General features: G+C 46.6%; 1 protein-coding gene and 1 pseudogene across 1 annotated transcript; one reads left to right on the top strand and one right to left on the bottom strand.

Moving 5' to 3' along the window:
* Window positions 1-10,958, top strand: part of LOC119271255 — a 76,322-nt pseudogene that overhangs the window by 57,516 nt on the left and 7,848 nt on the right.
* LOC119271256 (citrate-binding protein-like) lies at window positions 8,400-9,239 on the bottom strand. The gene is made up of 2 exons (XM_037553157.1): window positions 8,880-9,239; window positions 8,400-8,804 (listed from the first exon to the last, which is right to left on the bottom strand). The coding sequence occupies exons 1-2, from the start codon at window positions 9,156-9,158 to the stop codon at window positions 8,412-8,414; spliced, it is 672 nt and encodes a 223-aa protein (XP_037409054.1). The 5' UTR covers window positions 9,159-9,239; the 3' UTR covers window positions 8,400-8,411.

Here is a 10,958-nt window from a genome sequence, read left to right as displayed (position 1 = left end):
TGTTGCTCATATCGTGTGTATGGTATCTTGCATTGCTATGTCATTTGCTTAGTTTAGACATGCTTTGTGTGAATGCCACCTGTTTAGTGTATAATTACCATATATGCGAATTATGCAATGCCATCTTGTTGCAAGACATTATATATGTGAATTATGCAATGTTATCTTGTTGCAAGGCATTATGTATGTGAATTATGCAATGCCATGCTGTTTAGGCAAGCGTCATATATGTGAATTATATCATGTCGTCCTTTTTTTGTATTTCTCATTGCTTTTGTCGACAATGTTTGTATATTCAACTGCTCTTCCTGTGCATCAGCCATTTGAATTGGTGATGGACAAATCTGGAGTGAAAACAAGGTCTTTAGAGCAGACAATGCTACCTGCTGAAGCAGATATCTTGCTGATTATAGATAGCTCTTCAGAGGAGGATTCAGAGGCAGATGACCAGTCCTATTATCCCCCTGAGGTGTATGCTCAAACTTGGCAGGGTTATATTACTCATGTAATGCAAATGTTGTATTGCAATGCTTAGTTTTTACATCATATACACAATATTGAATGCCATCTCCTTAGTTGACACATCATATATGTGATTGCCCTCTGCTCACTTCCTTAGTATATAAATCATATATTTGAATTATGTCATGCTATGATATTTACATAGATAGCATGTATCTGAATTATGGCATGCCAACCCATTTTCTAAAGACATAATATAGTTATATCATCTCATCCTGTTTACATAGTCATCATATTTAAATTATGTCATTCTATCCGTGAATTATATCATGCCATCATGTTTCCATCGACGGCATGTTTGTGATTTATGGCATGCCAACCACTTTAATAGACACATCATATAGTTATTTCATGTCATCCTGTTTACATAGTCATCATATTTTGAAGTATGTCATTCTATCCTGTTTAGTTAGCCATCATACATGTGAAATTGTGTCATGCTATCCTGTTTAATTAGCCATCATATATGTGAAATTATGTCCTGCTATTTTGTTTGCTTAGACAACATAAATGTGAATTATTTCATGCCATGTTTTCTTCCCTACTATCCATTGCACCTGTCTATCTTACAATGTCTGTACATTCAATTACTTTTCTTGTTTATCACCCATTTCAATTGGAGGGAGTGATGGCAGTATCTGTGGGACTAAAAACACGGTCTTCAAAAAAGATCGTGCTACCTGTCGATGCAGGTAGAACCACGGTTGTACTTGCCCAAGAACCAGCCCCACCACACATAACCTACACTCATGCAGATTATACCCCTACCCAGTTGGACAGAGAACCAGCTACACCCCTTCTAACCCCAACCCCAGTAGATAGACACCCAGATCCCATTGACACAGCACCGTCTCCACCACAGAGCACCCAAACACGAGTAGTTAGTAAGGCAACTGCAGTGCCCAAATCACGAGGACCACCACTCCGAACCCGAAGTCAACGCTTAAAGCAAAAGAAGAATTGTTCTCAGGTCAGGTTCTGTAGCTATGGTTCATACTACTTTGCTCTTGCATCACTCTATTTACTGATACCAACTAATTTCAAATTTGAAGGATGCAATTGAAACTCCAATGGCGCAACAGGTATGTTTTAAACCTGTTTCTTCAACGTGTTTGGCTGTTTGCTATTGTAACTTGCTCTATGTTGATTTCAGTTTCAATTGAATAAACAGTTATGTTCTCATGCCATGCACATTACAAGTGTTGTTATTGCTATGTAGTTTCCCACACTTATATTCTGTCTATGTTGCTTTGTCTTAAATAGATATGATTCGAACTGTATCTATCTTGATTTGGCAACATAAACTAGAATGATATAGACCATATAGTGACCATACTACATAGATATATGTTTGTTTCATGCTGTTATCCTGTCCACCTTACTACTAAACTGGTAAACCTGAGATGTGTTTGTTTGTTTGTTTCTCTTTTAGAACGCGGATAAAGTATTGGACAAGAGTACCCTGTTATGCAATGGTAAAGGAAGTAATGCAGATAAGGTTCAAGATAGTGAGACATCCCTATTGGTCTCCAAGAAAGCTGATAAAAACTATATTGAAGACACTGAGACAACCCCAAAGCCCTGTCTTGATGTAGTGTTAAAGTTACTGGCTACCACTGTTGGCACCAGCTCTTCGAACTCGTTGCCTGAATCAGTTCGGCTTCTTGAGTCTCAACTTCAAGTTAAAAGACATCGATCAGATGTTATGCGACAGGAAGCCGAAGGACTAAGGAAGTCCCTGCAGAATTCAGATGCATACTTTCTGGTGCAACAGCAAGCGCTGGAGGACTTAAGCGCCAAATAAGAGAAAGTTAATAAGCTTGCTAAGCATCTTGCCAGCATTATGGGTACCCAGGATATTGTTTCTTGAGCTCTTCTGAAGTGGTTTCAGTTCTGGACTTGTTTTGCTGCGACGTTTATATGCTGTTGTGTTCCCTATATTTGCACTGGTGGCGCACTTTGATGCCCAGTGGATGTAATATGTGTAATAGCCGTGATAGCCTAGTGTAAGTTGCTTGCTTATTTATTTCCTTGTTGTCTTGTTTATTTGTTTGCTTGTAGTCACTGCAGTTCTTTTTCTGCGGTTTGCTAGTGGCTGCAATAACCTATTTTTTAAAACTAGGCCACAATAACCATGGGCTAATATTTACTGTAGTGACACTTGGCCTCCTACGGGCCGTAGAAACTATGGGCCTTCTACGGGTCGTATAAATAGTGGGCCTTCTACGGGCCGTAGAAGCAGTGGGCCTTCTACGGGCCATAGAAACAATGGGCCTTCTATGGGCCGTATCATCAATGGGCCTTCTACATGATGTATCATCAATGGGCCTTCTACGGGCCGTATGATCGATTGGCCAAACATAGGCCGAACAGACCGCATTCTGGCCGTAAACGGGCTAGAGTTGGAATCGTCCATTCATGGGCCGACCATAACGGGCCATCGTTAATAGGCCGTATTTGACGACGCTATGAAAACGGCCCAACATATTAACGGACCACAAACGGGCCTACTGTAACCACGGGCTGAATTTGGCCCACAAGCAGAAAATGACAGTAACGGGCGTAAGTAAACGAATGCTGGAAATGAGCCCAAGAATAAATGGGCTCTGAAGAAGGCCGGAAGATAACATGGGCTGGAAACGGCCCAACAGTATAACGGGTCGTTAATGGGTATAAAGTGATACACTGTTCATCATGAGCCAGTTTCACCACAGGCCGTTAGCGGGTGTAAAGTGATACACTGTTTATTACGGGCCAGTTTCACCACGGGCCGTTAATAGGCCAAGAGTTACATAGGGCCTCATATGGGCCGAAAGACGTCATGGGCCATACATGGGCCAGAAGTGAAAACGGGCTGGAATCATATTGCATGGCCCAGATGACGCTACTGGGCCTAATTCGCATAGGGCGTAACGGGCCTTCGGTTAGCGGGCTGTAAATGGGCTATATCCGAACAGGCCGTTAACAGGCTTTCCATGGGCCGGGCCGCCAGCTTTTCACCAAGTCAAACGGGCCGGCCTTTACACAGGAATGGGCCTCTGTTGGGCCGTGCCACATGTCGACGTATCATAGGCGCCTATCTGACCCACTGACAAGCTGACACGTGTTTCGTCCGGCCAATAAAAATTTTACACGTGGAAATTTCCCATTGGTCGGGGCTGTTAATGGGTTATCGGATCCAAAACCCGACCCGATAGCTTAACGGTGTTCCGTTATGGTGGATGCCACGTGTCGGTCACCCTTGACGAAAGCACTTCTGTGACGCGTGATTTATCGTCATGGAAGTGGACACTTCCGTGATGATAATTTTGGTAATGTCATGGAACACTTCTACGACAGCACAGGTATGACTATCTTGATTCTATCATAAATTTGTCATGGATGTACATGCATGACAAAAAAAGCGACCTACTGTGACAAACACGTATCATCACGGAAGTGTATTTTTTTGTAGTGACTCCCGGTGATGACCATAGTTTGAGGAGTTCATGTATTCACTATGTGTTAATGCTTTGTTCCGGTTCTCTATTAAAAGGAGACCTTAATATCTCTTAGTTTCCAATAGGACCCTGCTGCCACGGGAGGGTAGGACAAAAGATGTCATGCAAGTTCTTTTCCATAAGCACGTATGACTATATACGGAATACATGCCTACATTACATTGATGAATTGGAGCTAGTTCTGTGTCACCCTATGTTATGACTATTACATGATGAATCGCATCCGGCATAATTATCCATCACTGATCCGGTGCCTACGAGTTTTCTATATACTGGTTTACGCTTATTTACTTTCCCGCTGCTACTGTTACAATCACTACAAAATACCAAAAACATTACCTTTGTTGTCTTTACTTTTGTTGCCGCTACCACCACTATCATATTACTTTGCTACTAAACACTTTGCTGCAGATACTAAGTTTCCAGGTGTGGTTGAATTGACAACTCAGCTGCTAATACTTGAGAATATTCTTTGGCTCCCCTTGTGTCGAATCAATAAATTTGGGTTGAATACTCTACCCTCGAAAGCTGTCACGATCCCCTATACTTGTGGGTTATCAGCGTCCTCCATGGCAATGGAGGTGATGGAGAGGATGCGATTGGGGAGAGAGAGACGACAAGGTGGGAAAGGAGAGGGAGTGGAGAGCGAGACGATGTGGCGGGGGGAAATGGTGGGCGATGAGGCCGGAGGTAGTTGCCATCCACATTTATATGATGGGACAGTTTTGGCTTGTTGCCATGGACACGTGCTGCCACACGGCCGCGGGCGACTGCATGCGAAAACGAAACGCATGCCATATACAAATACGTATAGGGCCGGACATACGATCTAACCGGGCCCGTACGGGCCTCCCAGGGCTCCTCGATGGCTATACGCGGGGGCAACAAAGACGATCGTGCGCCTCGTGATGAATCGTTTTTGGTTCATCCTGGCCGTCCTTGTGTTTTTCCCCTCGCGTTCAGCCTGGGGGGAGCACCGGAGCAGAAACGGATAGACAGCGTACGTCGCAGTACGCCCATGCTGGGACATTCTTGCGTCGTAGTACTAGTTTCTATGAGGTCCGAGACGAGAGATCTGGAATTTTCAGAGTCCGATCCGCCTTCCGTCGCGTCGGAGATTGTCGGAGAGAAGTTTGTAGACGCATCGGCATGGACTGGAGTGAAGTAAAGTGGCTATGTTTTGTCAGGGATCGACAGAGACACATATTTGTGGGGTCAGGATGGACCAACATGAACCAAATTCGACGTAATGGACGCATCCAAGTGTCATCATATCCGTCTCACATATGGAATGGATATTTGAGGGTGCGGGGCAACCTGGACGTATGGGTCAGTTTAAGACGCAAATGATATATGTCACTCTTTGTGAGCGTTATGGCGCCGATTGGCCTGGCCCACCAAGCGGAAGGATACCCAACATTTTGGGGAAGCTTCCGGATGTTTCTTTTCTTCCCTATGTTTTTTTCTTTTTTCCTTTCTTTCTCTTTCTTTTAAACTCATCACTATTTTTTACTGGTTTTTTGTTTCCTTTTCAGGTTTTCATCCTTTTGGTTTTTCTGTTTCTTTTTTCTTCTCAGTATTTAAATTTCATAAAAAATTAAAATGTTCAAAATTTAGAAAATTATTAGCATTTTTTGAAATGTTCACATTTTTAAAAATGTATTTGTGTTTTCTCAAAACATGTTTGGAATTTATTTAATTTTCACAATTTCAAGAAATGTTCACAAATTTTAAAAAAGACTTAACATTTTTAAAACAAAAATTGGGATGTCAAAAATTGCTCGTGAATTTCAAAAAATGTTCACCGTATATCAAAAAACGTGTAACTGAAAATTGTTCACCGTATACTAGAAAATAATTCAGTGCATACAATTAGAATACCCATCGTATATTAAAAAATTGTTCACTGTGTATTTTGTAAAAGACATCACTGTATATTTAAAAATGTTCATTACATATGTATGATGTTCATCATATACTAAATAATTGTTGAGTATGTCCTTGGTAAAAGTGCTCACCATATTTGAAAATTTGTTCTATTATCCAAAAAATAGAATTTGAATTTGAGGGTTTTTTGAATTCAAAGTTTTTGTTTAGGATTCCAAAAAATGTTCCTATTTACCAAATTTGGTCTTATTTTCAGAAAATGTTTGAGGAATTTCATGTAATTGTCACATTTCCAAACATATTCGGGTATTTTTATAGAATTTTCTCGTTTCCAGAAATGATCAGAATTGAATTTGTGGCCATTAAGAAAACATTTTTTGAGACTAAAGAAAGAAAAACAAACACGCTAGTTGGTGCTTACTCACTCGTGCCACAACGCTTGTTTGCAGGCGCTTGCTCCCTCGGATGGGCCAGGCCTGTTTAAGATGGCGCGCAAGCGACACATGTGCTACCGCTCGCAAGCGATGTATAGAAACACCCGGTTTAAGGTGTCCGGTTAGGTGACAAAAAAAGCCAGACTGTGATCAGGGAGGCTGCCCGAACATTTGATAATGATATGAGAACTCCGGTTACAGATGCTTCAAGTAGTCCCAAACACCTCAAGCCGCGAACCACTCACATACAAACGGGACAATGTGCGCCTCCCAAGGCCTCGATGCACCCCGAGCGTGCATTTCCTGGGTGTTGGCCCGGAACAGAGGATACACACAGCTAAACCCACCAAGACCCATCTAGAGAGGTAGACCGAACAAGCAATGGATCCAACATCGGCAAAGTCGCCACCAAGGACACCGCAAGCGGACAAGATAGCGCCTTCGTGAAGGAGAATGATGCCGAGACGCCGTCTCCATCCGATCCGGAGAACCGTACCTAGGGTTCCGCTGAGCTCGAAGAGGGGCATCGATGGAGTCCATGGCCACACCTTCAATAAGAGAAAACAACACTCGTGAGTGACGCCGCTGCCGGCACCGGCTAGCTAAGCAAGGATTTCTCCTTGGACTGAGTCTAAGCAATCCCATGGCCACCGAATATGGACTCTATGATGAGGAAGTCAAACATCGGCCGAAACTGCCACGTCAAGAAGAGAGTTGGTGGGGCTGCACCTGTCGCCGGAGGTGGCACTGAGCGCCATCGGACACACGAGCATTGGATCTAGCCCAAGGTGAGGCGTGGAGGTATACGGCGTTGGGGACGCGACGAGGCGGAGAGAAACCTGCACAAGGCAATCATTGGCAACCGGCAACACCGACAAGCTAGGAACCGGAGGAACACAGATCCAATCTGATGGGGTCGTAGCAGACAGGACACTGATGGGCAAAGTAAGCTGGAGGAGAATGCATCTACTTGGTCGTTGGGGCCGGAGCTGCGCCGGCAGAGGCCCCGCAAGCCACGGACATCGGAGAATGCAGGCCCGAGGCCATCAGGGACGGAACAGCGCCAACAAACCCGCTGCAGGGTGCCACTCGCCCACCATGCCGCCAAGCCGAAGCTTAGAAAACTTAGGAGATACATTGTGCCTCTCACTAGGAATAGGAACGTCGGCGTATGGCCCTCACCAGGTGTGCAGGCGTATTGCTTCATGGAACTTGGTATTTAAAATAATAACAAAATTCATATTTAAATATTTTTCTAAAAAAATTCTTGTGAAAACTAATATGTGTGCAGTAATGCCTGTGAAAATTTGTTTGAAAATATTGTGATTTGTAGGCTACACGGATAAAAGTCAGCCCAACAACTTTTCTGGCCCATTTGAAATAGATATTGTTTTGTATGCCACATGTGAAAAGTATTACTTCCTCTCTAACTTAATAAACGTCTTATGTTAAGTTACAGAGGTTGCGTAAAATTTTATAAATACATAGTACACATGTGTATGTGTATTCACAATTTTCTTTCTAAATCAAGTCGAACTCGTTGCCGCCACATCCCGGCACCTTCTCCTTCGCGAAGAGCATCGACAGAAGTCCGCTACCCATCTCTGGGAACTTGATCACGTGATAGGTCAACACACTATAGTTTTGCGAGACAAGAGGGAATCAAAGAAGCATGATTAGTACGCGTGTTTCGGTTATCGGATGGAGAGAAGAGGAAAGTGCCCGGCAAGTAAAGGACGAATTACTCATAACGATCGCCCTTTTTCTTTGCTCCAGGGCTCGAGCAGGAGTGTTCGGTGGTTTACCCTAACAGAAAAATGATCGTTATATTATCTACTCCTTTTAACGGTACTTAAAATTCATCTTACTAATCACTACATAAATATGTATATATTTATAAAATAATTCTGAGAAAGAAGTCACGGGCACGTTAGGGGTCACATGTGCGTGTACTACTCCAAGCAACAACCTTTATTCAACTTCTGGTGGTAATAATGTAATACATGGGGTGGTGTAAACATATACGGCATGCTAGTACGCATTACCAACAGACATGGCTATCTACCGCCTAGTGCTTAGTATAGAGCGTGACGTTGGTCCATCGTGACTCCATGCAGCTGGATTGGTCATGGTGCTGCATGTACACCCCAAACTTGAAGTAGTAGGACTCGCTGGGGGTCACGCTGGTGCTGAACTTTCGCTCGCCGTCGACGTACACGGCCACCGTGGACGCGCCGACGTCGTGCATCACGTTGAGGCGGAACCACCGGTCGTAGATGTCGGGCTCGATGGCCGCCCCGCTGTAGAACCGAAGGACGCCGTCGTAGACGTGCAACATCAACACCGTCGAGTGCGCGGCGCCCTCCTCGTTGTGGATCTGCATCACCGACACGCCGGAGGTCCCCGACGGCACGTAGCCATAGCCCTCGAATTGCCACACCCCCGACGAGTAGTCGTGGCCCTGGAAGCGCATAGATCATATATTATGTGACTCCATGGCAGGAGGAATCTCAACAATGTGCTGCTATGTACTTACCCGGAGCTTGACTTCAGAGCGCGGGTTGGTGTGGGTGACGGTGTTGAAGGGCTTGTCATTTCGGTGCACCCAGAACGTCCGCACACCGTTGCGGTACTGGAACCGCTGGCTCTCCGGCACGTTGTACGGGCTCTGCACCTGGAAATCGCCGTCGGCGAGCTGCACCTTCTGGAACCCGGCGGTGGGGTTCCCGCTGCCACCGGCGGCCGCGAACGTGCCGCCCATGGCCACGAGAAGCAGTAGGAGATGAAGCCATGGACTACTCGAGAGAGAAGCCATTTTGCAACCTGTGAGCGAGGATGTGTACGTACGTAGCTGGTGTCCACAATCAGCTGTTAACTGATCTCTAGCTAGCTAGTAGTAAGCTGTCTTGGTGCAGATCGATATGGGAGAAGATCGAGCTTAAATAGCCATCGGCCAGCCAGTTTGAGGCGTGTGGATGCATCACGGGAGAAGCACGCGTTCACTTTGTCTGACGTGCATCGTGGTGCACGGTATAGGCGGCCCAAGCACGTACGTACGTAGTTGCGCAGCGGTGCGATTGGATATGCATGCAATCGTTTTCCTCCGCGCGTGCTTACTTGGACCTGTGGTTTCATATTCAGAGAACAAGTCTGGAAGAGGGCACCCTGCTTGAAACGTCACGAACAGGGTTCATGCCCGATAGACAGGAGCCTTGCTCCGGTTCACCCCCCTAACTCAATTTCCTAGGGGTATTCTTGACCCCCGTCATATATTTTTTTCTCCGGCCTGCCGCTGCCCATATCCAAGTCCCGTATAACCCGTATAACTCATACGTCTGTATACGGTGACATCTCGAAAAAAAGATGACACGACCCCACGACCAGGTATGACCTGCCGACGGCCGATACATCAATCACGCAGCTCCATCATTCACGCAGCTCTTCCATCATTCTGTTGAGGTTCTGTAGAAATATCGGCGGCAGTGATCTCGTCCGAGAGCGCGCGCGGCACCGTCGTGAACCTCCAGCGCTCGCAGGCACCGCATCCCGTTTCCCCATATTTGTCTCGCTCGCGGCAGCATCCTGCCGCCGTTATCGTCGTAGTGGTTAACCTAGCAGGGCGGGTAACCTAGCTTTCCGGCGGTCCAGGTCATCGCACATCTTGTTCTGGTAGTGCTACTCGTCGTGATATACACAGTGATCACGCGGGCTAATGTGGGTTTCTTCTTTCTAGGGTTAACTTAGCGTCGGTTGCCGTCGGTTGTGTGCACGACGGCTCCGTTATTTGATGCGGCGGCTTACTGTAACGCCCCGAGACCGTTGCGCCAGGTGTCTTCCAGTTATTCGTTGTTGTTGCCTTGTCAATTGTTTGCGTGTCATGCATTTCATATCATGTCAGCATGTGCATCGCATTTGCATACATGTTCGTCTCATGCATCCGACCATTTTCCCCGTTGTCTGTTTTGCATTCCGACACTCTTATGTCCTCCGGCGCCCCCTTTTGTCTTTTTTGTGAGCGGGTGTTAAATTTTCTCGGAATGGACCGAGATTTGCCAAGTGGCCTTGGTACGCCACCGATAGACCACCTGTCAAGTTTTGTACCATTTGGAGTCCGTTTGATACTCCAACGGTTAACCGAGGAACCGTAAAGGCCTCGTGTGTGTTGCAGCCCAACACCCCTTCAAAGTGGCCCAAAACCCATCCAAAACCCCTCCATCCTCTCGCCCGTTCGATCACGATCGCATGGCCGAAAACCACACCTCATTTGGACTCTCCTAGCTCCCTCTACCTATAAAAACATCTTCCCCCCCGAAATCCCGGATGAAACCCTAGATCTTTCCTCTCTCGCCCGCCGGACATGTCCGTCCCGGACCGGACGTAACCGCGCCGCCGCTCCCAGCCTCTCAGCGCCTGCCACGTGGCCTCCGCCACCACGCCCCGCCGCCCGGCCCGCGGGGCCCGCAGCCGCCCGCTCGGCCCGCAGCCGGCCCGCTCGGCCCGCGCGCACCGCCGCGCGCCCGCGCCTCTCCGCCGCCGATCCCGCGCCGCCACCGGAGTTCTTCTCCGTCCCGCGCCCGCCGGTGCCGCCTTCGCCGTCCTGCGCCGCGCCTCTCCA

The sequence above is a fragment of the Triticum dicoccoides genome, chromosome 3A, assembly GCF_002162155.2.
Source record: "Triticum dicoccoides isolate Atlit2015 ecotype Zavitan chromosome 3A, WEW_v2.0, whole genome shotgun sequence".
NCBI lineage: Eukaryota > Viridiplantae > Streptophyta > Magnoliopsida > Poales > Poaceae > Triticum > Triticum dicoccoides.
The sequence above is the reverse complement of the archived record's forward strand: the minus strand, read 5'-3'. Positions and strand labels throughout refer to the sequence as shown.